The sequence below is a fragment of the Abramis brama genome, assembly GCF_963993115.1.
Source record: "Abramis brama genome assembly, chromosome: 6".
NCBI lineage: Eukaryota > Metazoa > Chordata > Actinopteri > Cypriniformes > Leuciscidae > Abramis > Abramis brama.
In genome coordinates, this window is record NC_139968.1 from 14171367 (window position 1) to 14199316 (window position 27950).

General features: G+C 36.4%; 3 protein-coding genes and 1 long non-coding RNA gene across 6 annotated transcripts in view; 3 read left to right on the forward strand and 1 right to left on the reverse strand.

Annotated features, from left to right (window-relative positions):
- The first annotated feature begins 935 nt into the window (after positions 1-935).
- LOC311084411 (T-lymphocyte activation antigen CD86-like) lies at positions 936-6112 on the forward strand. The gene is made up of 4 exons (XM_084116417.1): positions 936-1140; positions 2879-2919; positions 2993-3319; positions 5331-6112. The coding sequence occupies exons 1-4, from the start codon at positions 1127-1129 to the stop codon at positions 5570-5572; spliced, it is 624 nt and encodes a 207-aa protein (XP_083972543.1). The 5' UTR covers positions 936-1126; the 3' UTR covers positions 5573-6112.
- Positions 6113-13874: 7762 nt separating this feature from the next.
- LOC311084422 overlaps positions 13875-27950 on the reverse strand; it is an 81693-nt gene continuing 67617 nt past the window's right edge. The window contains exon 2 of the long non-coding RNA XR_014606517.1: positions 13875-14351. This is a non-coding gene — a long non-coding RNA (uncharacterized lncRNA). The remainder of the gene's footprint in view (positions 14352-27950) is intronic.
- LOC311084420 (V-set domain-containing T-cell activation inhibitor 1-like) overlaps positions 17882-27950 on the forward strand; it is a 138826-nt gene continuing 128757 nt past the window's right edge. The window contains exon 1 of the mRNA XM_084116429.1: positions 17882-17944. The gene's annotated coding sequence lies outside the window, so the exon portion shown is untranslated. The remainder of the gene's footprint in view (positions 17945-27950) is intronic.
- On the forward strand, positions 20166-22816 carry LOC311084408 (uncharacterized protein). Of its 3 annotated transcripts, XM_084116412.1 has the most exons (4): positions 20166-20473; positions 20615-20863; positions 21292-21624; positions 22033-22816. In XM_084116412.1, exons 2-4 carry the CDS (start codon positions 20641-20643, stop codon positions 22176-22178), a joined length of 702 nt encoding a protein of 233 aa, XP_083972538.1. In that variant the 5' UTR covers positions 20166-20473; positions 20615-20640; the 3' UTR covers positions 22179-22816. The 3 variants fall into 3 exon arrangements, with proteins under 3 accessions (XP_083972538.1, XP_083972536.1, XP_083972537.1); XM_084116410.1 differs by having other exon boundaries at positions 20166-20863; positions 22030-22816; XM_084116411.1 differs by having other exon boundaries at positions 20166-20863; positions 22033-22810.

The following is a 27950-nucleotide window of genomic DNA, read 5'->3' on the forward strand; positions in this document are numbered from 1 at the left end:
TGATTATTTTTACAAGTGTTTTACAGTATATAACACTTTCTTAATAAATTGTTTAACAACAACTGGTACCTTTCTTTATAAAACCACTTTCTAATACAGTTACAGTTGTGGTTTACTACGACCCATAAGTACTTCATGTACCAACATACATAATTAGAATAGAATAATTGCATATTACACAACAATATATATATATATATATATATATATATATATATATATATATATATATATATATATATTAGGACTGATGCAAAACATTTATGTGAATAAGGCTGCATTTGTTGATCAAAGCAGATTCATATTGTTTCTGTACACGTTAATTTGTCTCATTTATTTTTTTATTTTATTTTTTCATATGTTTGTTCATAAATTATGTAAGAACTACATCAACACTAACACATGAATTATGAGGATTATTTTATTGCTTTGCGGTTTACAGAGCACAAAGTGTTTTATTACATGAAACAATAACAAAAAAATGGATCGGTCTTCTGGGACAGAAAGACAGCTTTTCCACCTTTTGACCACAAGATGTCGTAGTTTGCAACCGTTTGCAATGTGTTGAAAAGCGAGTAATGAACCATTTTACAATTACAGTCGAGGGGGAAAGCCCCGGTGCCTCACAAAGCTTAATTTCACCATCACTAGAAATTACCGTAGACAGGAGGAGAAGCTCGCAGGAAATCGGGGGGACGTGGAGGCAAAATGACAAAATAATGAATCAGATTACTACTTACCAAAAAATTTCTCCTACTCCTAGCTCATGGACACCTCCTTCTCACGTTCTCCGTCTCTGCAAGATTCGGAAGGGAATGATTCAGATTTCTCTTGGCACAGCTACTAGAAGACTTACAACTGTCGGACAGGTAGTTACTCACGTCACATCTACGTCATCAAGCTCAGTTTGAGTCTGCGCAGTACGCTCAGCCATCAGGAAGAGAGTGCTTCTAATTGACTTCACTTTTCTCCGTCGAAGTCTATGGAGTCGCTGTTTCCATTTCTTTTACTGTCTATGGTTGCATGAAAAGATCGATCGGGGTCTTGATTTCCTAGTTCTGTTGGCGAAAAGAGTAGTATTTCAGAAATATGAATTTATAGCCTACATGAATTATACCGGGGCACCATGGTCATCATCGGGTATGTTCTGTATAAACTCTGAAAAAATCTGTATTTACAAAATGCATTGTGTCCCGGAAATGCCACAGTTCGTAAAATAAGGCCTGTTGTATGCGCTCGTGTTTAACGTACATTTGGCCTGGCTTGTTTTGTTCCTCATTTGCTGTTTTAAGATAGAATCAACAGGAAAACCCTTTGTACGACATTAATATATTAAACATGGATTGATTATTTAATGATTAACGGGTTCATCTGCAGGAAAATGTCTACAACTATTATTTTGCCGCATTCATTAGCAGTTAGCATTTTTGAATTTCAATCTTTTGTGTCCAGGTGCAGCTTTATTTGAAAGTCATTTGATAATGCCTAATACAGTGCATTTAATATATTCAAGTTTTCACCAGTATGGTAATATGGGTAAAGATGCTCCCTTAAGAATATTTACTGCTAAATCATATAAAGCGACGAATTCAGCATTTAACGTTACAGGATGAAGATGCAACATCCAATACAAAATATTAAGGGAAATTCATGGAAACTAATTTAGTTGTAAATTGATGCATTTGGACTGTTTAGTTGAACAGTGACCTCAATCCACATGAAGTCACCATGAAATCAAAATTGACAATTCTTTTTTTTTTATGGAATATTTTATATATTTATATATATATTTGATTTATCCATGCACATCGCTATTTATTTATTTATTTAATTCATGTTTTCATAATTTTTTATCAAAATAACTTCCTCTCTCTTGCATCCACATCTCTTCTCTGATGACGTGTTTAATGACGTGAGGGCGGGACAACAAGCCAAACAAAATCAAGTCCCTCTTTACGTTTTTTTTCTTGTTCGAGAAGCTGTTTCACTCAAATATACATAACAATAGTGAAGAAAAGACTATCACAACTTCCCTATCATGCCGACTTTAACCTGAATCTCAGAGAGAGATTAATCTAAATTATACTATATAATATCTAATTATAAAATTACTCAAACAGTCTCTCCTTGTTCATGATTTATGTTTAAAATACATGAAGGGCGGTACTTTTGTCCAATGAGATTTTAGTGTTGGTGCGGCTCCCGGTCAAATCACAGAAATTAAAACCAAGCAATTCACAAAATGTAGTGTACTAGCTCACTGTTCATTGTGTTCATGGTCAGTTATTGTGTTAGTACAAAAACTCTGATTTTCTCGACAAGACTTTTATCACATTGCGTCAGCTTAGTTTTGTCTTGTTACTTTTAGTAAAACAAAGTAATTGCAGTCTGTTTAACGTTTTTGCAATTTGTATGTTCTCCTTAGTAATTTAAACCTAAAAATAATATTAAATTATGTGTTCCCTCTAATTTGGGACATTTTCATGTCCCAAATGAAATGGAAGTTGCGTTAGACTTTTCTGAGTGAAACCGCTTCTCAAACAAGGAAAAAAAAGAAGTATGACTGGACTTTATTTTGTCCATCGCAAATGGATAGAATCGTTATGGTTTGCTTATTGGTCGATCTCATGTGGATTGACAGGATCTCCTGCCCTCTCTCCAAAAAAACAAGTTATCATGCTTTTAGTTTGCCCATCCGCCTGATTGGCTGTTAGTGTTTTAGCACATGTTAGCATGACATCACAGCAAGTCGGACAGCATTTCTAAGCGGCGTGTACCTCGCTGTGACCACCGGTGTTTGGTTCAACAAGCCTGTTGCTAATATCATGCTGTACTGGTTGAGATTAAAGAAGTTAAAGGAACTTGTTTTTTTCTGCAGTTGCGGCTTCATCTGTGTGTTTGCGGTGCTGATAAATAAAGGTAAGCATCTGAACGACACATCAGAAAGATAAATTCACACAGACTGTGTGTTTGACAGTTTCTGTTGTTTCAGTGTCTCTGCAGGAAACAGTAGAGGCTGTTATTGGTGGTTCTGTTCTCCTGCCGTGTTCTTCCACTAAACATGATCTGAAACTTCAAGACACTGATGTACACTGGAGACACAATGATAGCAAGCTTGTGTATGATATAGTCAAGGGTGAAGATTCACTAGAGTTACAGGACACAGAGTACAAGAACAGAGCCGAAACATTCCCTGATGAGTATCTGAGAGGAAACTTCTCCATCAAACTCATCAATCTTCAATACGCTGATGCAGGAGAGTTCATCTGCATCATCACACACTCATCTGAGCTTCGGACTCTACAGCTGATCATCACCGGTGTGTAAAAATGCTTGATTCATGTATGAAGTTGATAGCACTTTAGAATAATGGTCTGTCATTAATAGGAAACTATGCAAGAAAGTAATTCTACATTAACACTTCAGATACTATGAACTAATATGAAAACAAACTTAACTAATCAGAATCTATAATTACTGAATGAGATTAGCCTCAATATCATCTAACCATGATGACCTATAAAGAATGGCCAATTAATTACTAATCACAACATTATCGTGTGTCTAAGACAAAATAAATGGTATTTTAGGCTATATTCAGAGAAAACAGGTGATTAATTATGAATTAAGCCGTGTACACCTGGGTAGGGTTGCACCAGCCGTTCGTAAGTTATTTCTTAAATTGGATCATAAAGTCCACACTAGAGACTTAGTAGCTTTGTAACTAACTCTGTACTTTAATTGTTCGTAAGGCAGAACGTAGCTAATAGGTCGTAAGCTCTCCATAATGAAATGTGTAGTCACATAATACGACGTTTACCCTCGATGATCCAATAGCAGCCTTCAAATACATGAGCAGAAGTTGTTGAAATGCCGTGAATTTCAGTTTATCCTTCATTCTAACTTATTTTGCCTCACGTTACTAACGCTAAAAATTAGTTTCCATTAAATACGATAGCCTACTTGATCATGAATAACATAAGTGTTTTTATATGTAAATAACATTCAGAAACTATTTGAAATTAAATGAATAAGGATCGATAAATAAATATTGATACAAAAAGCATAAGAAATTAGGTTAATTGATTATGACTGATGTTTGTCATGCACAACATGGACCGATACACACAGCGGCGTGCTGTTTAGGATGGGTTTGAGTTAAAGAGCCGCTAATAAAGGTAATCTTTTCACATGATGTTCTCTGTCTTGAAATATAAGCGAGTGTAAATGTCAGCATTATCATATATGTCTAAAGAACTGAAGTCTGGTAAAAGAAGAGTTATTGATGCAGTTCAGTGTGTTTGATATTTTATTCCATCCGTTACTCCTGATCAAACGCAAGACTGTCGTACGCTGTGACTGTGAGTGTGTGTTAGAAATCAGGAATGGTGAGAGAACATTGTGCTTCATATGTTTTTGAACATCAAACCAAATTTAGGTCTCCAGCCAACAAAGTTTAAAGTCCCCCTGTGGTGAAAATCAAGCTTTTAATGTTGTATATATTTCTATGTGGTGTTTTTAATATGCTTTAAGACAAACCATGTGCAAATTCATAGTATAGCTCATTAAAACGACAGTGAACCAAAGACAGTCTCAAAACTACCTTGTAACCAATCACATCAATGTATCGGCGGCTTTAGCATATCATTAACTGCTGTGAAGCAGGGGAGTCTCAAGAGAAGCCAGGTTATCCCGCTATATTTTTCTTTTGATATGAAAATTCGGGTACATTTAGAATTATAGCAGGTGAATTATGTATATGATGTATATTACGATGAACTATATGTCTTTCTCCACTGACGTTCTCAGTTGTTCAGAGTGTTTCTAAGGAGACTGATTGTCAGAAGGCTGCTGTCTGACTCTGAGGTGGTGAACCGATTTGTGTAACATTAGCAACACATTATTAGCTGTTTGATAACATGGTCAAACGCTTTCGTCGGAGTAAGATGATGGTGTACTTTCTCTTAATTAATTACACAAAAATACAGCAAGGTTCTTAAACTCTACTTCTAGAAAATGAATAAAAAGGATTGTGCATCAGGTGTGCTTTGCTTTTTTATGTTTTTAATTAATTTATAAAGACACTGTGAACTTTGTTACATATTATAATGATATCATATTCTGTGCAGGCAATTTAGCTTACTTCGCTGTAAATAGAAAAGCCTGACAATATCACTGCTAAATACTTAAGTATTGTGGTATTCTGCAATGTTTCTCACCGACGCCCCAACTGGTAAAGATTGTATACTATATAAAAAAAAAAGTTCAAGTTCACTAGTTATAGATGAATCTCTTGCCTTTATCACAGTGAGGTATTTTGTTTGTTGCAGAATCAACAGCAGGAAAAGAAAGTAAACCCACTGAAAATGAAAACTCAGAAGATGGAACAGACAGTGTGGAGACTTCATTTGGCTGGCTTTTCATTATATTAACTGTACTAATAATAAGTTTACTGCCTATAGGCTGTTTCGTTGTATTTTACTGTAGAAGAAAAAAACAGCAAACTCTCTCATTCTCCTCTGTCAGGACTGAAGACAAAAAAACACTGACTCCAATTACATGTGAGGCCTAAAAGATTTTTTAGTATTAAAGTTTTTTAGTATTTAGTTAAAGTATTTTACAGCTGTCACTGGGTCTTTCTGGTGCTTGTGACTCTGTTTTGAGCTGTTACATTATTGCCTTAAACACTGTTTGTTCTTGCTGAATGAGATCTTCAAACACTGAAACTGTAGCTATTTTTTTTAAAGGTAAAGGACCAATGAGTCTGTCAATGTTACTGTCTTTATTCTGAACAAGTGTACTTCATGTTTTGTTTGTCAATATTAATGTATTTGTTGTAAATTATATTATGCTGTATATTATGTTTAAGTTGTGTTATGTTGCTCACAAACCTAATGCCTTGATAACAATTTCATAATGTAAGCCTTGAGCTGCCTTCACACTACAAGTGACTTTATCGCTGCATGTCGTCAGCGGCGGGCGGTGAGGTCGCTAGTGGGTGTTCCCACTACTGGTTGCCTAATGTTTGTGAGTGACATTCACGGATGTTACTCCATGCTGTAGACAATGAGTTCTGCACAGTTGTTGTCAATAAACATCTTCTTGACTGTTATATCTGTGTCTGAGTCTACATTCAGTAACACTGTTTTAATCTTAAGAAATTATCCATAAAGAAAAATAAATGAAGAAAGAACACTGCACGAGCAAAAAAAAAAAAAAAAATCTGCAACAAAAAGATCCTATCAGCAACTTCTTAATTATTTGGGAAGCTGTATGGGGTGAGTGCCTTGTTTGTTTTGTAGGCCAAACGGCCATCACTTTTTCTCCTGTTTATTGTTCAGATAAGGAGATGGAGTATATACTGTATGTTTTGTTTGACTTGTAGGGAAGTTAATTTATTTTAGTGGGAAAAGTTAGTTTCTGATTGTTTATTGTTTTGACATTAGCTCACCCCTGAAGATGTTTGCTTCCAAACTATTTTAGTTTCTTTTTAGATAATTATTTATTTATTTTTTTTTTTAAAGAATTTAAAGAAATTGTTCTGTAAAACAAAAAGAATAACGCTTTGGAAATGAACAAGAAAATAAAAATGGATAACTAGGAAGTATTGTTTTTGTCATTTATGTCACTCCCTGACCAGGGACCTCAACAAGTAACTTGTTAATCATCTCACTTTTTTCACAAGTGTCTAAAACTCTCCACACACTGTAGATTTGCATGTATTTCTCCATGCATCTCGCCACAGTTCTTATAGAGTCACAGATTTAAACAGTGTCATTTTCTGATCTCACACACACACATTGTCTATTTATTGTCACTGTCAAGAATGCAGAGCTTCCAATGATGTCCTCAATCTGACCTGCAGAGAAAGAGAGAAACAAGAGTCAGACAGCATTTTCATGAATTTCATTTTCAGCATTTTCATGCCACACATTTGTTTTATATTTATAAATTTTCATTGTTATATTAATATTTGTCTTTATTTGTATTTGTATTATGTATTACAGCATTGTTTTATTGTGTTTTTTGTATTATATGGACACAATGCTAATTGAAGCCTGTTCTCAGAGTGATCAGTCTGGTTGTTAGATAAATACATATGTTTCTCATTTAGATTGCAGAGGTGTGTCACATGATGCCAGTGTTTAATGTTTTACATTCAGCAAGGCTTGGTGTTAGTTGTAACAACTAGCCCTAACAGCCTCGGCGCTAGTTGTAATACTTGTTTTAAATACTTCCACAGCTGTGTTTTCCAGTGTGTTCTTTGTCAAACTCAAAAAAATTTTTATTTTTAATTATTAAAAAATGCCATTATTTAATATGAAAAAGTTAATAATTGTATTTTATTGAGACTTGTGTTTGTCTTGTATATGTTTTTAAGCTGTCATATGTTATGTTACAATGTGCCCCTCACATGTTCCAATGTACCCCACCTATGGGGCATGTTATCACATTTCACTTTCATTCTTTCGGGGTATAGCAAGAAAAAAGTATATAGCCTACTGTATTAATAAAACAAAACCACATAATTGTACAAGACATGTGGGAAATTAATGTGGGAAAAAAATAAATACTCTGAACCCTAAGTAGGTTTAGTTTACATAAACTGAGAAAGTCAAAAAGCATTAGGTTGTGCCCCAATCCACCCTAACCATAGCGATAGTGAAAAAAGTGATATCAAAGATGGCAACGTCCATGATAAAACTGAAAGGTCTTACCACTTTTGACACGACAGAGTCCAATTGAGTCACAAGTTCATCCATCAAATGTTCATTAACCGACAGCAGCTTCAAACATAAGCTAGCCAGGCACTTTTAATCATTGCACTCACGTAAATTGGGTAAATGATGTGCATTTTTAATATGAACAAACATAAAATCATATGTAAATTAAACAAAACATTTAACAATAGCAAACAAAACAATGCATTGTCTAAGTGAAGAGAAAACCTTTTACTTTTCATTAAGCGAAATTAAGAATAGATGGATGGATGGAGGTGAAATATAGCCTATCATGTTATTTATCATTGCGATGTGCTGATAATCACAGACATTTTAGGATTCAGGTTTTCAGATGAATTGCCATTTCAACGTTTATTTCAGTGAACTGTGTCAGTTAGGCCTCTTTTTTTCTTTTTCTTTTTCGGTGAATAATTTTCTTTACACTATCAGTTGGAAACTAACTCCTAACAAAGAGTGACAGACAGAGAGAGCTTACACACACACACACACACACACAGAGAGAGCACAGCTTTCTCTGAAAACAAAGAAATCTGAAGATGTGGCACATCTAATGACAGGCTTTGACGACCATGCATTCCAGTGATGTTCCTTGGCGTGTTCACTGCCGGTCAGACACAAAGGTGTTCTCAAAGCACTAACTCAACACAGCATTGAGAGAAGCTTTTGAAACGGAGTTTGTTTGCATTGCGTTCATTTTAAAATGTTATGCATTTAGCCCTATGTGAAATCTGTTTTTATTGTTTGTTAACACACTCATTACATACACTCATTTTGTATCTGCAGTCACTATCTTCCTTAGTGACTAGTGCTGGCTACTGACAGTTCATAATAATTCATAATAATGATGTTAGACCCAGCAATTCCCCCTCCCCCAGGTATTTTGAGCAGTAGCTTTATATAAAAATGTATATAATGATATCATTTTAATATTTTCTATAAGTTTATATAAGTTTTTATAAGTTATAAGTTTATATAATTTTAATATTTAAAAATCAAGTAAATTTGTACTTTTACTAGAGTAATATTTTATTAATCTATCTGCACTTTTACAGGCTACTTGATTTGTGTACTTCATCTACCACTAGTACTTCATGTACTTCATCTACTTCACTTTACCACTAGTATAGGTACTTGAAATAAACTTAATTTGAATGCTTCTTGAAATAAACTTTTCAATGAAATTTAAATGTGCCAGCCTGGATCAACAGTATGTCCACTTTTATTTTTTTATTTCTCTGTACCAAGCTTGTTTTATAGAAACTTCTTTCAATTTACCTGACTAACAGAAAAATAACATTGTTTAAATGTTTCATGTGACATTTGTCCACCCAGTGGTTTAGTTAGTTTAGGATAAGCTGCAGATATGAAAATGTATTGTTATATTAAACTATAAGACTCGCAGGTTTGTGAATCCTAGCTCTTATCTGTATCCTCAGCATCAGCTTGCCTATTGATCGGTATGGGTGCGTGTGTGTGTGTGTGTGTGTGTTTCATGTCATCTTTTTGTATTATTTTGATGTTCTTTGCTACTCTTAGTATTTATGATCTGCACTGCACAAGCTTTGTCATTGAAGGTACAGGATTACAACCAAAATAATATGTTTTATATTTATATATTTGTCTTCAGTTTGATGTTCATGGCATACAGGAGAGGATGTTACAGTAGATAGTCTTTATTGAAGGCCCCAGTACAATTATTGTTTTCCCAAGTACATTGTTTGTGCACACATTACTCCTCAAATCATAGCAAACTTTTAGATACCAACATTCATATATTATTTTATAGGCTCAAACTGATTCTCAAAGTAGAAACAGAATATCCTGTATATTGATTTAAAAAAGAAAAGAAAAAAAAAGACATGCAACAAAAAGAGCAGAGCAGAGAGAATGGTTATGAATACACAGTTAAACTAAATAATCAAGTGAAGTTATGCTAAACATAATCAAGTACGATATACTCTTTTGCTAAGAATTCCCAGATGAAAAAAAAAGCTGGTGAGGGATATATGTATGGAATGTGCTGATGAATCTCCAGCACTGGTTTCCTGTAGAATCACTTCTGACCACCGGATGTAGGGTTGCATGTTGAGTTAAGGTATGACGCTGTTTTGTCTTTTGCAAAGTCACCTAAAATTGCATACAAACATATGAACAAGGATCATTGTGGGAAATTCACTTTGGATGTGTATAATGTAAACAACAACAACAATATAATGTCTGTTCAAATAAATCAATCAAGTGTTTTTTAACTTCTCTAATTTTAAGGTTTCATCTGTTACTAAAGGGAATATTAATATTAACCAACATACCAACAGCTGAACAACCAATTCCTTTAACTGAATAATGAGAGAGAGAGAGAGAGAGAGAGAGAGAGAGAGAGAGAGACATAATTTCAGACGAAACATTTAAAATTATGGTATTCCAAAATGAGATATTTTTGGATTATATATTATCTTACCAATAGAAGGAACAGGAGCAGGTGCAGCCATACAAGCACTTTTAGTGGCTGAGACAAATCAAACACACAATTATTTGTTACTATCGACTTCGGTACTGAAATTTAAAAAATGTGACGATACCAGCATTTCCCTCTATCATTTTGAGCGGCGCTGTTGAACGGATTCTCTGATTGTCTTTGTGTTGACACGATCAACAAATATGTCTCTGATTGGCCATTGCGTTCACGCGCTCAACATATATCTTTTCTTTTATTGTATTTATATAGCACAATTCATTGCAACTGCAGTTGCACCAATGTGCTTTCCAGAGATAAAAAATATAAATAAATACATAGACTCTATATATATGTCTCTGATTGGCTACAATGATCAATGCGTCAAAAACATGTTGTCTTCAGCGAGCGCTTACACAGCCTAATAACATCTGCCGATAAAACTGATTTGTGTTTTAAAAATGTCAGTGTACCTTGGTACCGAAGTCGGTACTTTCGACAACACTAAGATCAGGCCATAGAAAGACTTAGGGATGCATACTCATAGATACAACTTTTTTTGTGTGAATGAATATGCATCTCTCCAGGACATTTTGGCTCATTTATCAATCTAACGTAGACACGAGAACAGATCAGAGCGCAGAAATCATCTTACGATATGGTTCACATGTGATTTATGAAACATTCGTTTGCCACCAATCTTATCACAGGAATGATTGTAAATTTGATGGCTGAAAACAATCGTCATTTAAATATCACGCCCCAAAAAATTCACAATTTAGAAGCCTTTCCTCTATTGTTTATGGACAAACTTAACCCAGCCAAGAAGAAGTAGTAATCTTTAAGAATGCAACCTATCATATCACAATGAAATTCAGCATTAAAACTACTATACTTAAGATGCAAGATCACCTATAAGACAACATTAGACAATCTGTCCATTATAGAGGTCCTTCCTGTTCACAAAAGGTCTTCTGTATTAGAGCTACTCCTTACCTCCTCCAGCGACAGCTGCAATTGCTCCAGTGTTATTACAAACTTAAAAAAATAAAATAAAAATAAATTAGCATGTAACAGCATTACACTCAAATGAACTTGTAAAAGAAACTTAGTGACACTAACCTGAGGATTTTATGTTTCCCAAAAATTCGTTTGTGTGAGAAGACATGCTTGCAACTTCAGCTTGTATCGATAAAACCGACTGAGCGCTAGCAGGAAAGAGACTGTGTTAATACTCATAAGAAATGAAACCAAAACCAAACAACAGACAGGTGGAGCGATCATTTTAATCCCAACCCACTTTATTCATCCACTTTAAGAAGCTATGAAAGCATTTTGTTAGAGTATACTATTTATATAATAACATGAATATAACAAGTAATGTTCACCATTGCAAAAAAGTTGCTTTCATACTAAAACTAGATGTACCGCATGGCGGTACAAAATATGACCGCCGCTCAGGCCTGCACTGGCTTTCCACAAAAATAAATGACGTGGAGCAATTTGGCTGTATTGCGTGTTTATGTATATACCTAAAAAAAGTAGTAGTATGTGCATGTCTGTCTGTGTGTGTGTGTATGTGTGTGTGTTTGTGTATGTGTGTGTCTGTGTGTGTGTGTGTCTGTGCGTGTATGTATGCGTGCGTACATGTGTGTGCGCGTGTGTGTTTGTGTGTGTGTGTCTGTGCATGTGGATGTCAGTGTGTGTGGATGTCAGTGTGTGTGCATGCTTGCGTTTGTTTGTATTCCTGCATGTGTGTGTGTGTGACAGTATCATCCTAAACCAGCAACCCTTCGCTCAACAGCACCATCTACAGGCCGATGAGTGTACAGTCACTAAATGTGCACATAAATGAATTTATTTTATACCCCCCCATGGATGAAATTCTACGAAACTTAGCATACCCCCAGAGGATGTCAAGTTAATCATACACATGAAATATGGTGCAGTTCTGAACATCTCCACTGAAGATAGGGGCGATTAAAGCAGAATAATATTGCATTTTCATTTTTTATGGGAGGGGCGCAAATCACAAATGAGTGATTATGGGCTAGGTTGATGTGGGCCCTTAAGACCAACATACCATACAAATTTCTTCATCCTCGGTGCCACGGTTCAGGTAGTTATTTAGGAAAAACTGCATTTTTTGGGTTTGGGGGGGCCCAGCGCGGGGGGGGAGTGGCCCCCGGGGACCAAACGAAATTTTTCCGTAAAAGTCTAGTGGGGCTACATGCCCACCAAATTTCATGTTCCCCGGTGTTTCGGTGTCCCTGGTATCGTTGACGAAAAATTCAGTAGATGACGAAAAAAAAAAAAAAAAAAAACTTTGACAATCCCTATATGACCGCTTTCGCTAGCTATGCTAGTGGCGGTCATAATAAAGACTTTTATAATGTTCCATTGTGTTCCAATGTTGACAAAAATATCTTTTGTGAAAGAAAACATGCCTGCAGCTTCAGCTTGTATTGATAAAACAGACTGCACTATTCATAGTTTTCAGTCACGTGACCTGTGCGGTGGCCTGGAGGGCAAAACAATGGGCCAACATGGCGGCTTACAATGGCCTCTCCATAGAGATGCAGCAATTTTCGTTCTGTTTCAAGCCACAAATATTTGGATCACCTCTCAACAGAAGAAAAACTAAGATACGAACACAAGCTGCAACTTTTGCAACACAATACATTATCTAATCTAATCTTGTTTTCCAGTGTCAGGAACATTTTTCCAACAGTTATGACCCCACACTGACAGCCTGGGTTGCTGTGGCGAAAGAGCCACTGCACCTGTATGGCAGGTTTAGGAGAAGTGTGTTCACATGTAGGTGTCATACTCTACACTTGGCTAGCAGCTGTGAACAAACTGAGTGGCTTGTTTTTACAAAGATTTCAAAGTTTTGCAAGCTTAGTTTGTTTTGGCTTGTGTCACTCACTGAGATCTGAAGTGGTTCATTTCATTTAGGATATTCCAGCATCCAAACTCATCTCGAATGCAGCAATGAGTTTTTGAACAAGTATAATATACCTGTCACTCCACTAGAGTTCGCCATTGAGTTTTTCTTTATAATACAAAGATGTTTTATTTGGTCATCACAGCTTTCATAAAGATAGCAATATTTTTTTTGAAAATGTTCTTACACAAATACAAATTTCAGGGTGCTAATCTTTTTTTACAAAGTGACATCGCCAACTACTGGCCTGATAACATAATAGCGACTTTTCGTTTTTGCGGATCTGTGTGAACACACACAACATTGTCGTCTGTACAAAGAAAACACTTTTTCATTTTTTGTACATTGTTGTCGTGTAAACATACCCTTATTTGTTTTTGTTTTCTTTGTATCATTATTTCCTTTTCTGTTTTCTTTGTTTGCATGTGTTACTATTCATTGTTTGATTAATGCATCTCGCCTGTTTCTTGTTTCCTCTCCTTGTTAACCTTGATATATAGAGAGCTTGTTTTCAGTTATTGTTTGCTGATGACTTATATTAAATTATATTCAAAACAAGTCTTATTTTAATACTCAGCTTTCTTTCTCAAATAAACATCTTACTTAAGGAGACAAAAATACTGTGCTTGATATGCAAGGTGGTAAAGTTTAGGGAAGTGTTCAGAATGCTTATTATTGAAAAAATTACAGGCTGGAATAATCATCATACTAAATGGACATTTAAGGCACTAAACACTTTCAAGACATTTTATTAAGACATTTAACACTTCAAATATCCCAGTGAACATTGAAGATCAATCTTACAGATGTATTTATTAAATAAGGTTCTTGGCTTCTGTCATACCCAGTTCATGTACATATACAGTACTGTACATGTTAGTATTTATACACAAACATACACACAAAATGAAAACTATGACAAAGCTGTTTTAATGTGATCAATATAGATTTGATTTTAAAAGAGAAATATATTATGGCATTGTTGTTCACTTTACATAATTTTTCACAAGTGTCTAAAACTCTCCACACACTGTAGTTTAGCAGGTATTTCTCCATGCATCTCGCCACAGTTCTTATAGAGTCACAGATTTAAACTGTGTTATTTTCTGATCTCACACACACATTCCTGCTGTCAGTGTGTCTCAATACACTGTCTGCTTTATCAAGTACTTCAGGAATGCAGATCTTCCAGTGACGTCCTCAATCTGACCTGCAGAGAAAGAGAAACAAAAGGGTAAAAAATAAAAATAAAATAAAATAAACCCCACAGCCTTTTCATAAATTTGTCATTCAATTTGTTTAATGTTTTACATTTACTAAGGTGTGGTGTTACTGTGGAAACCCTTCCACCAGGATGCTGGAGTTATAAACACTGAAAAGAGCAACATCCATTTATTTAGCAAATTCTGCTGCCAATCGACTGATGTGTTATAGGAAATTAATGTATCAGACTTGGTAAATGATGTGCAGTTTTAATATTAGCAAACATAAAATCATGTAGGCCTATAAAAAAAAAAATATATTTAACAAAAGTAAACACGACATAAAGAAACAATATATCATCAGGAGGATAATTGGGCCCTTTCTAAACTATTAATGATAGGCAGGCAGACAGACGAATGGAGTTATTTAAAATATATCATGTTATTTATAATGACTGAACAATTGGTAACAAAGAGGTGCTGATAATCACAAACATTTTAGGATTCAGGTTTTCAGACTAATTCACATTTACCCACTTATTTCAGTGGTGTGTTTATTTTTGCTAATTAATAATAAAAGAATAAGCCTCATTTGCTAGCCAGTCTCGTGAAATTATTATTATTTTATTTTTTTGAAAAATTATTTCATATGAGAGTTAGTTGACATGTAGGTGCAATATTACTTAGTAAACAGAATGTCTAAAGGACTCGGTGCAGTGGAAAAGGCAACGACGTGGTCCGTGAGAGAATATCACTGATCGACTGAATGATTTTTGGTCTCAACGTAGCGTGGCAGAATAATAATAATAATATTAATTCATTATTGCTTTTCTCTGCACTCAAAGCGCTTTTACATGGAAGAGGGAATCTCCTCAACCACCACCAATGTGCAGCATCCACCTGGATGATGCGACGGCAGCCATATTGGGCCAGAACACCCACCACACACCAGCTTACTGGTGGAGAGGAGACAGTGATGAAGCCAATCAGTATATGGGGATGATTCGGAGGCCATGATGGACAGATGCCAATGGGCACATTTGGCCAGGATGCCGGGGTTACACCCCTACTCTTTTTCAAAGGGGATTTTTAATGGCCACAGAGAGTCAGGACCTCGGTTTAACGTCTCATCCGAAGGACGGTGCTCTTTGACAGTATAGTGTCCCCGTCACTTTACTGGGGCGTTAGGACCCACACAGACCACAGGGTGAGCGCCCCCTGCTGGCCTCACTAACACCTCTTCGAGCAGCAACCTGGTTTTCTCAGGAGGTCTCCCATCCAGGTACGAACCAGGCTCAGCCCTGCTTAGCTTCAGTGGGCAACCAGTCTTGGGCTACAGGGTGATATGGCTGCTGGCAATAACACTCTAGGTAGGCTGTAGTTAGGACAGTGCAGAAACCTGTGAATGCTTGTGCCGTCAGTTTATGACGTCTTTTTATGTTCCGGGAAAACTAAAGTTTTGGTCAGTGTAGGTCACAATGCCTTTTCATTTTTTTTTTCAATCCGGCAATTATTTATTTACAATTTAAGCAGTGATCTAGAGGGTTGCCTGGCGGGGCATTGAACTGAATGCTGACCTGAAGAGTTGAGTGGTGAAGCCTTTAGGGAAGACAGCAGATGTCTTGAAGGAGAAAGATTCTGAGGAAATGATGTTCGCCTTATATCAGTTGAGCCCGCCTCTATTTTGCACGCTTGAACATCATTGGCCAGTGTAGGCTACTCATACTGGCATGATTTGTTAATTCTTCAGTATTTATCGGAGAATGGAGTTTCCCCATAGCAACAGCTGATGCAATGTCGAGTGAACCCAACTCAAAAGAAAACTCATACATATTTATGTATGTCCCGCTCACAGAAACTGAAAATCTCAGAAACTGAAAATGTAACACAGACAATGCAAGGAAGTTTCCTCAACAATATTGAATATAGGCCTATGTTTGATGTAATCGTGACATTGTGATGTAATCGTGACATTTTTTGCTGCTTGCAAAAAAACTAGCTTGGAGAACCAGCAGCTGTGTGTTTGTGTGACCCTTTTATCTTTTACTTTAAACTACATGTTTCCCTAGCCAAAGTTATCCAAATAAAGGGAAAAAACTATTAACTTAAAATAAAAAAATAAAAAATGGGTCTACATCTTTTTAAAAAAAATGTTTTTCGCAATTAAATAAAGTTGGCAAAAAGAAAATTAAAGCAAGTAGCTCATTTTTTTTGTTCCTTTTTTATAAAATTATAGTTTGCGTTACATTGCGTTTACACTTCGTACCCATGCCACCGCCACCCGGCAGCTTTAGGAAAACAGAGCACGGTGGGCAGTATGTAAATATAGGAGGACTATGTCAAAGTCATTTGTATTTGCCACACTTCCTGCAACCAGCAGGTGGCGCTATTACTATAACTGAATACTGTCATGTAGATGCATTCAGGACAGGACTCTTATCAAACATGTGAAGTTTGGGGCAGATTGGACATCCTAAGCCTGAGTTACAACAGCTTCCTCTTTCATGGCGAAACATCAGAATTTGTCAGGCCGCCACGGACACACCCTTCAGCGAAAACTCAAGATCTTCCCAATTTACCACCGCTAAGGCCTTAAGATTAGACTGACCATATATGATGTTGATCTGCTACCAGCAGGTGGCGATATTACTATAACTGAATATGAGCATGGTCATGTGTTCGGGACAGGACTCTTATCAAACATGTGAAGTTTGGGGCAGATTGGACATTGTATGCCTGGATTGGACATTGTATGCCAGATTGGACATTGAGTTACTGCAGGCTGTTTGTGGTTGCCTAGCAACATCGGAACTGCAAGCAACTATTAATGTAGAACTTATCTGATGATGCATATATCACCCAAAGGCTGAAATTGGGTTTGCACATCTCCATTTGTCAGGCCGCCAAGGGCACACCCTTTGATGAAAACTCAAGATCTTCCCAATTTAGCGTTGCAAAAGCCTTAATATTACATTCACCAAATTTGAAGAGGATCAGATCAAAACTGTAAGAGGAGTTTGTTAAAGTACAACATCTGGAAATGGAACCTCTCACAAAATCTGAGAGGAAGTTCAAAATAGCTGACTTCCTGTTGTGTTTAAGGCTATGCTCCAAGAGACTTTTTTTGTAGGTATTGGGTCAATATATGTATGTACCGAATTTCATACCTGTACATGAAACTTAGAGCCGGGGCAATAATGTAGGGGGGGGCAATTGAGCTATTTTGCCCCACCCAATTCTGAAACCCATATCATACGTAAATTTTCACCACTTCTGAAGCGTGTGCAAAGTTTCATGAGTTTTCGAGCATGTTTAGGCCCTCTAAAAAGCGATTCACTTTGGAGGAGAAGAAGAAGAAGAAGAAGAAGAAGAAGAAGAAGAAGAAGAAGAAGAAGAAACAGAGCAAAAACAATAGGGTCCTCTCACCATCAGTGCTCGGGCCCTAATATTATTTGCTGCAGTCATATATTATAAAAATATTTTCAGCACTATAGATTTCCGCCGCATATTTCTATGACAACTTCCGCTACAGAGAGAACCGGAAACCAGGAAAGGGTTCAGAGTCCCGATACTTTTTGTTTTCTGACAAAGTAGTATTTCAGAAATATAATGTATAACATATATGAGTTATATATCGGGACACCTTGATCATCGGGTATGTTTATGATTTTTAATGAAATTCTGTTTTCACAAAACGAGTTGTAACGTTACCTCCCACACATTTCACTTTAGATCTGCCACGGTTACGTGCCTTTAGCATTAGCATGTTGTATTTCCTTATTGTATTTTGGTGCATGCAGTTACGTTTATCTGATCGGCCTTGTTTTACAGTGCATTCAAGATATTAACGTTTTTTTTTTTTTACCAGATTAAGATTTTAGATTATTTTTTTTATTTTTTTTAGATTTATTTATTTAAAAGGGACAACGCACATTAATCAACATGAGGACAAAGTCTAAAATGTAAATGTGCCAGATTTAGCCATACAGGCTAATTTTCATCTGCAGTCCCTAGCAGGTTGATGGTTAAGAGAAAACAATAAATACACTACAACAATACAATAAATACATATCAATAAGAAAGCCTTAGATAAAAATAAGTAAGAATAACACTACTATTCGCGATCTGGACAACTGGCAGGTTGATGGAAAAAAAAACAAAAAAAAACAAAGACAAGTATCATACACAGTAGACACGGATAAAAGTGTATAGACACACATTTGAATACATCAACAACATATAAGCACACACAGAGACACCACTATAACGATGAATGAAAATATATTATTCTATATTATGGCAGCATATTTGATTTGACAATAACCAATGTTTTATGGATTTGGAGAATGATTTAATAGATGTGTTGTTCCTTAGTTCTGTGGGTATGGTATTCCATGTATGAGCTGCTCGAAAAGAGAAAGCTGACTGTCCAAAACTACTTTTTCTACATGGTATTTTACAATCCCCTCTTGTAGACGCTCTGCTAGATGCGTTTAGATTTTGTTGGATGAATTTATTGAGCAGAGGGGGAGCCATACCATGAAAATTTTTATATACAAGTAAGATATCAGCAAACTTAATCATGTTTTCCCAATTTAACAGGTCATATTTAATTAAAATTTTACAATGGTGATATGAATTAAACTTTTTATCCAACGTTTTCAAGGCTCGTTTATAAAGTATTTCAACTGGTCGTAATGTGGTTCGACCTGTCTGTGTCCAACTGGTAAGACAGTAATTAATATGTGATAAAATCATAGCATTAATGTATGACTTTGAGGCCTCTGTAGTTAAATTATTCCTAATGTGTCTGAAATTTGCCAAGTTAAATTTGATTCTGTTTATGACCTTTTTCACCTGTGTTTTAAATGAAAGACGTGAATCTATTATTATTCCCAAATATTTGAGCTCTTGGACCACTGGAAGTCTTTTCCCTGCTACTATAACATCTGGGTCTAGATCTCTATTTGCAGATTTAGAAAAAAAACATACACACTGTTTTATCAGTATTAAGGTGCAGACACGAATTTGCTAACCAATTGGAGATATTGATCATTGCAGCTGATAGCTCTTCTGCAGCTTGCCTCTTGTTTAAGTTGGTTGAAGTTTCCCCCATCAGAACAAGAACAACTACTGCTAAACATATTTAGAGTTTAGCTTCTACAGGGTAATTATGCAACATCCAGTATATTATTAAGGGAAATAAATGAAAACAGTTGTTAATTTATAACGATCAATAAATGATCAATTTAGTATCAAAATTATCAATTTAGTGGCAACTTGCAAATGAAATCCAGTTAATCTGAATCCCATTTGATGTTTATTTACAAATATTTTTAATTTTAGAGAGAGACTATTCATTCTGATATTAATGAAGATGTTCTTAAATAATAACTCCACAAATTATAATAATTATGGAGAGCATGTTACCCCAATGATCTCACTTTAACTTTCTACATAACAAATAATAATAACAATCACAATGTAATAATTATGTCAAGATTTAGTGATGTGCATGCAGGAGTTTGTTACTTTAAAATAGTGTAATTTCTGTGACAAGATATTTGTCCACACAGAATGTGAAATACAACTTTTTTTTTCTTAGAAAGGCATTAGAAAGTCTCAAACTTTAGCATTCGGCTCAGCAAATCACTTCCCATCATGCATTATTTAGTTTGTGCAGCTGGTAAACAGACACTTCGCCAGTCGCCTACGTGAGTCTTGCGAGAGTGTTTACATTACAGCAAGTCAGAGAGCTTGTCTAACCGGCATGATCAGTTCTAATTTCAAACAAGCCTGTTGACATTGTCATGAGCCCTTTCACACAGAGATTCCGGAAAATACACGGATAATGTGTCCCGGGATTTGTCCTGGAATCGTTTGATTTTGGTTCATTCACACTGCCAGTGATTTTCCGAAAGGCCAGTCTAATCTTCCGCTACCGCTCTCGCTCTTTCCATTGTCGTGCACTTGGTGGATTTTTTACGCAGCGTCTTAAGTTTACTAATGATCTGCGCTTTCGATCTCGAGAAACCATGCTCAAGCATTTTTTTTCCGGATTCGGTCTTACACTAATGCACCGCGTACCGTTCCACAAAGCTGGCGAACGATCCCAGCTTCAGCACGGATAGTAAGGAGCTCCCTGGTCTCTGCTTCATTCTAGTTTACAGACATTTTTTTCGTTCTTTCATTGTTGATGGCGAACACAAACTTTCTTCTAAGAGCAACAAAATACCCCTTACGGCATTGGTCCTGACTTTTGTTCACACAGGTCGCGTTCGGGGACTGATCCCGGCAATGTTACTAGGTCCCCATCCCGGCATCGATCCTGGCACCAATCCCGGGACGTGTTTGCGTCACACAGAAGGCACTCTGGCAATTTTACGGCAATTTCCCGGGATCAACGCGCTGTGTGAAAGGGTCTATGATGTACTAGTTGAGATTAAAGAAATGAACTTGTTTTTTCTGTTCCTCTTCAGTTGCCGCTTCATCTTTGTGTTTTCAGTGCTGATTAACAAAGGTGAGCATCTAAACTTTTAATTTGAATGACAAATTCATGCTACATGTATAAATGTCAGACTGTGTTTACAATTAAAGGGATAGTTCACCCAAAAATGAAAATTCTGTGATCATTTACTCTCCCTCAAGTTGTTCCAAACCTGTATGACTTTCTTTCTTCTGCTGAACACAAAAGAAGATATTTTAAAGAAGGTTGGTAATTAAACAGTTGCTGGTCCCCATTAACTTCCATAGTATTTTTTTTTTCATACTATGGAAGTCAATGGGGTCCATCAGACATTTGGTTACCGACTTTCTTCAAAATATCTTATTTTGTGTTCAGCAGAAGATAGAAAGTCATACAGGTTTGGAACAACTTGAGGGAGAGTAAATGATCACAGAATTTTCATTTTTGGGTGAACTATCCCTTTAATGTGTCTGTCATTTCAGTGTCTCTGCAGGAAACGGTACATAGAGAGGCTGTTATTGGTGGTTCTGTTCTCCTGCCGTGTTCTTCCACTAAACATGATCTGAAACTTCAAGACACTGATGTGAGCTGGAGACACAATGACAGTGAGATTGTGTATGATATAGTCAAGGGTGACGATTCTGTGGCAGAACAGAACCATCGGTACAAGACTAGAGTTGAAACTTTCCCATTGGAGTATGAGAGAGGAAACTTCTCCATAAAACTCACAGATCTCACTTACACTGATGCAGGAGAGTTCAGCTGCCTCATCACACCCTCAAACGAACAGAAGACTGTACAGCTGATCATCAAGGGTGCGTGAAACTGGTTGATTTATATACTCCCGGTTTCACAGACAAGGGTTAAGTCTAGTCTCAGACTAAAATGCATGTTTGAGCTGTTTTAATTGAAACCAAATTGCACTTACATATCTTAAAATATATCAAAGCCATTGTTTTGTCTCAAGATTCACACCAATAATGTTTTTTCTAAGGTACGTTTATAAAAGCCACTTAAATGCCCTAACTGAACGAAGGCCTAATCCTGGCTTAATCGAAGACCTGTCTGTAAAACCAAACCATACAGTTTTTAATTAAAAAAGTTAATTGGTGATGTTCCAGCCCGAATGCTGCTTTATATAAATTACAGACAGGTATGTTGTCTTTATATCTGTGCAGTAATTTTTTTTTCTCTCTGAACTTTGGTTCCATAATCAACAGCAGGAAAAGAAAACAAATCTAATCAAGCAAACCAAGGACCGGACCGGACGATGATCATTTCCATATATGTTGGCACTCTCTTAAATGTAATTTTTATTGTGTTTATTGCCTATTTCATAATTCACCGGAGAAAAAAAACTCAGTTATAGACCATTTGGGAGCAGACATCACAGTGTCAGAAAAAGGTGGTAACAAGTGGAGGAAAACGCGAGAAATCCATGGAATAAGAGAAAAAAATGTATTGTTGTGCCTTTGGATGTCAGAATCAGAAAAAAAGATTTCTGTCTTCATTTTTATAGAATACCGTCATTGAAGATGCTCTTTGAAGCTAAATGCAGACGCTTGCAAGCCATTAAACAGACAGACTGAACTGATGAAACTGCGATTACCCTTCTATTAAAGCTTGAATTATGTAAACAATAGATGTACATAATATTCAGTTCATGCAGTTCATAGGGGACATAGTGTATTAGCCCTACAGTTACAGCATGAAATAATATTTAAACCTCTAACAATTTTATCTAAACAAATATGACTCTTTTCTTGGAATTGTGAGTTTCTATTTCATAATTTGGACTTTATATTGCAAATTAGAATTTATATCAAAATTCCGAGGAGAAAAAAGTCAGAATTGTGGGATATCAGAATATCGAGTTTAAATTTCAAAATTATGTTTCTTTCCAGAATTGTGAGATATAAACTACAAATTTATTTTTTTAAATGTTAAGTTTTTAATGTTCCAATGTTTGAATTTGTTTTGTATTGTAAATAAACTAAGAGTCTCTGGAAAAATAGTTTGGACATTTGTTTGATTCCTGATATCTCTACATTATACATTATAAAAGAGAAGAGTTGGATGTTATTTAATCTCATTTTAATGAAAATAGCAGCAATAAATCAAATGATGAGTAAATGTACTCAGACTTACACTAGTATGAGAGGGAAGCATCCTTTCGTAAACTTCGGAGAGACTGTGTTCTGGATCCTGACCCTCAAGTGAAACCTTTCTCTCGATGTTTTATATATTCCTGCTGACATTGTGTCTCATTACACTCTCTTGAGCAGCACAAGAATGCAGAGATTCCAGTTACATCCTCATTCATGAGCTGCAGAGAAAACGAAAGGGAGATACAGAGAACTGAAAACAACACGTATATTGTCTAGATTTTCCATGCATTTGCCTTTCAAATTTTGTTCATTAACAGCACAAACTGATGCAGCAAAACTAAAAAATTGGTCTGCAATATACAGCTTATACAATATACGTAGGCTACTTGATCATGGTAAGCATAGCTACATAGGCTATTAAAAATGTTTTAAATATGCTTAAATAAAATAACAGATCTATAATAAATTTAGTTTTTTTGTAATAATAAAAAAATAAACATTTTCAGTTCAGGCAAAGTTATATAAGAGAGAGAGAGATAAGCTTATATTCTTCTTTTAAATGACTTGTTTAAATGGTGGAAACTAGTTTATTAGAAATTAAAAATATATTAGAAATTAAAAATATAAGTCATGTCAGTGGTGGGGATTTTCAAAGATTTCAGTGCAGGTAACACTGTTTCGTCAGCAGGTGGCAGCAAGAGACTGTATTTATGAACGAGTCAGTCAGTAGACCAGAGGTCTACACACTCAAAAGTGTGAAGACCTCTGGTCTAGTGAGCTCTGTCGCTTGGCCTGTCAATCATCTTGTCACAGGTAAAATCCTCCACATTCAATTTAATTTAATTTCCTATAGTTGCAGAGAGAATTGTAATAGCTAGCACTTTGATCTGCCAGTCATGGGCCTTTCACACGGTGAACCCTCCTCATGTGTTTTCAATATAAATATAATAATATAGGCTATTTAAAAGTTAATTACAAAAGTTCTCAGTGCTTTTACAGATTAAATATACTGTGGATAACATTGAATAAATATATTTTCGTCAAGTTAGATACTGATAATTATTCACTCAAACCCCTGTATATAAACCTCTCTGCTTAACCATCGGACTCGCACATACGTCGTGCTTGTATTGTTTTAAAGGTCCCGTATTATGCCCCTTTTCACAAGATGTAAAATAAGTTTCTGATGTCCCCAGAGTGTGTATGTGAAGTTTCAGCTCAAAATACCCAACAGATCATTTTTTACAGCATGTTTAAATTGTCATTTTTTGGGGCTCAGAAAAACGCGCTGTTTTAGTGTGTGCCCTTTAAATGCAAATAAGCTGCTGCTGGACGACCCAGGGGGCGGAGCTTCATGAGCTCGCGCTCAGTCTCTCAGGATGATAATATCAGAAACTCTCAGTAACGGTGTTCATTTCGAGTCGGACAATAATGCCTACAGAGTCAGAGTGCTGTATAGAGATGAAACAGGTATAGTTTAGTAGTTTAATTACGGTTATTATAACGTATTTGTCATCTGCTTGTATGTATCCATTGTTTATTAATAGCCTACAAGTCTGCTGTTTCGGACCAGGTCCGAATGATGATCAAACATATACTGATGAGTTTAACCCCTTAATGCCGACTGTCGCGAATTTGCAACAAACCCCTTCCATTCAGACTGCAGGCGAGATAGCGTGTGTTTTCCCCCAATGCCTGTTTGTGCACATTCGATACATACCTAGGAACCTTTTGCACGCACTGGTTTCTCGTAGGAGCGGTCGGAGTGGGAACTACATCCGGTTCACGGAAGCTAATATTTTGGTTTGCAAAATCCGCATATCAAGGGCGCAAATGTGGAGAAATTGCCCAAAATGAGTTAAGTTGTGCTAAGATAAAAATATGTACCAGCTTATTGATTGCCTCTATAGCTATGTTATTCATATAGACTTCATGTGACGAATATTTTTTACGTACTTTACTTTGTAGATTTCGGTTTGTAGCAAATTCGCGACATTCGTCCATAACGGCTGGATTGGGCTATAATGGCTACATATAATAATGCTGTATTTAGATGGTTTCAGCCAAAAAAAAAAAAAAAAAATTTCTTTTTTTTTTCACAAAAAATAGCATGTTAGGATATAACACTATAAGAATATATAATGTATGCACTGGAGAAACAAGGAAAGAGTTAAACAGAGTGTAACATGGAATGTATAAAAACTACTGTCAATGTTCGGGAGTAGGAGAGTGTTTTGTTTCTTGCTGTTGTCAAGATTCATTAATTTGTCAATTAAAGTTTAAAGTTCTAACAACTTTGTGCCATGAATAAAATCTACATACCTGAGATGGGAAAATGTGTTTTATTAATTTTACCATTTTGTAAAAAAAATTACCCTAAATGCCTGTTGTCGCTAATTTGCAACATACCTAAATTTATATCTATTCTATATGGTATAGACAAATTAACAATCTCAACTTAATTTAGCATCAGCTTGGAGCCAGAAACACACATAATACATTTTTTTATTTAATTGTAAATAAATTCAGGCGTCAAGGGGTTAATAAAGTTTATTGTACATCACACAAAAGATGAAGCGTCAGTTTTACTTAAGAAAATCACCGTAAGAGCTGAGTAAACACAGTAAGTTATAAGAAGTGCGCAAGTACATAAACGAATTTCGGTAGAGTTGAGGGAGCATTCCTGTGGGCGGAGGTTAGTCAAAAAACGGTTCTAGTGACGTCATTAAAGAAGGAAGTAGAGGGATGTAGTCCAAACGGGCCGTTCGATGTAGGCGACTTCTGTTAAATAAAATATCTCGCTTGGCATTGAACTTTGAGCTTTATAATTTTACAGATATTATTTATACTCTAACAACAACATTACACACTAACTAAAGTTTGAAACATGGGATCACGAAGAACGGGACCTTTAATCATCCTTCCCTCGCGCGTCAAAATGACTAAAATGATACTTTGTTTTGTGCAGGAAGCACAAATCATTTCATTTTCATAATATTTTTTCTATTTTTCTAATCCCAAGTTTTTTTTATTTTCTTTTATTTACCTTAAAATTGCTATATTTTATCAATAAATAATATAACTTAAATTCAAAAATAACTATCCAAAACATGCTGAGGATGTAAAGGATGAGGGTTAACACTTTTTATTCGTGTTTGTAGCTCTAATCAAATCCTCATCCAACTCGCAATGGGTTGTGGGCAATATTAGCCGTTAGAGTGCGCATCGATTTGCACTTCAGATTCTGGTCAGGAAAAAGTACCATCCGGATATATTTAGAATACTCATTTCATCATACTTTGATTTGGGACGTACTAAATCTATTTTCGAATATTATTTAGGATGGATAGTTGAATTGGGATGCACCGCCACTCTACTGTTTATCCAACTTGCTTCAGCACACCTGCATATGATTTTCAAGCGATCCTGAAGCAGAGATTGTCTATAAAGGCCTCTTGTCTCATTCCCTGCTTACCGCCACTTCAACATTTTGCAGGCTTGCCTTCTAGCCTCCTTGCCAATGAGCACCCTTAAGTGTGCCGAACTGCTTGGAAGGTGCATGGAGACCCTTCGGGATGATGCAGGGGTGGATAACATGCTACAAACTGTAGCCACAGTGGGCTACAGTACACAACAAAAAAAACAGGTGAGCACAGGGTGGAGCCCCCATGATCGACACGGCAGAGCCAGAGGCGGATGCACAAGTTGCACAACACTCACGGAGACGAGAGGTCTATGAAGCTGTGGACTTGGTCCAAAGAGGAGATTTGATCAAGATGGTATGAAAACAGCAGCTCTCAGCGAAAATTGTGCTTGTTAAGGCGGATGCACAAGTTGCACCCGCCTCTATTTGTTCCTTGTAAGGCAGCCAACAAGGAACAAATAGAGGATATAAGCCGCTTTCCGACCAAGTAGTTACAGGAACTTAGTTCTAGGAACTGTCCACTTCTAAACAGTTCTAAGAACTACTCTCCCCCAAACTCGGTTTTGCTGTTTGCGTTCGCACTGGCCAAGTGGCCATAGGAACTGGTAGGAGGGGTAAGGGAGTGACGCAAGCACGGTGACTTTTATTTTGATGGAGCGACGGACCTTTATTTTGGCGGCGCTGAGAACGCCAGAGCAAACAATGCTCGCATTCTCTGTGTTTATTAATTAGCGATCTGTCTAACAGTACTGTTTAATATGTTATTAGATAGAACTGTTATAGAAAGTAGACAGTATATGAAAAAAAGGTTATTAGCCTATGCCGTGTGGTTGATGTCCAGTGTTGCTAGCTGGGCATATAAACATAATCATGTTTGACTTGGTCCCCTCAAAGTTGCGTTGGATTTTCTCTTCAGCATAAAGGTTTAGAGACCCATCTGTCACTGTTTTCCATGTTTGTATAGTTAGTTTATGGAGTAAATATATAGGCTATAATCTGTGTGTTTACATTATAGCTGTTTTAAAAATGGCGGGTGCTGGTGTTCCGCGTGCGTTCGGTCAATCAGCGTACACTAACGTCACGGGTAGTTCCTATAGTGCTGGTTTAGACCCTACTGTGAAGTAGGACCTAAATTAGTTCCTCCAAATGGAGTTCGTAGAACTAAAATCGTTCCTAGTTCCTGCAGTGCGAACACGCCGACATCCGGGTACTTTAGCCAATAGTTCTAGGAACTGTGAAAAGGTTCCTCCGGTCGGAAAGCGGCTATAGATTCCCTTCACCTTCCCTTGCACTTTGACAAAGCGTAACTGGAAATTCAGCTGAAAATTATGGGAGACATCTGCAGTGATTCACCCAAGACAGTAAATGACATCGCAAAAGCCATGTCTTCACAAACCACATCCACAAACAAGGGCTCTTTTAAAATAAGTAAAAAAAAAAACATTATCAAACTATGCCTAAGAGCCACATCATGCACAAGGCGCAATGCGGCGGCAGCCGTGAAAGCAAGTGTTTTTTGTTAGTTTCAGCCCAACGCAGTTATCATTTTCACATCCTGCGGCACACTGTTTAAATAATTTTTTTGCATTTTAAATGCATTTCACGAGTT

Coding starts and splice junctions, on each gene's coding strand:
- LOC311084408 (XM_084116410.1), top strand. CDS start 20,641: ATGTTACTAGGTCCCCATCCCGGCATCGATCCTGGCACCAATCCCGGG. Junction 20,864..21,291: donor TTCAGTGCTGATTAACAAAG/GTGAGCATCTAA, acceptor CTGTCATTTCAG/TGTCTCTGCAGGAAACGGTA. Junction 21,625..22,029: donor TGTACAGCTGATCATCAAGG/GTGCGTGAAACT, acceptor CATAATCAACAG/CAGGAAAAGAAAACAAATCT.
- LOC311084411 (XM_084116417.1), top strand. Junction 2,920..2,992: donor TGCGGTGCTGATAAATAAAG/GTAAGCATCTGA, acceptor CTGTTGTTTCAG/TGTCTCTGCAGGAAACAGTA. Junction 3,320..5,330: donor TCTACAGCTGATCATCACCG/GTGTGTAAAAAT, acceptor TGTTTGTTGCAG/AATCAACAGCAGGAAAAGAA.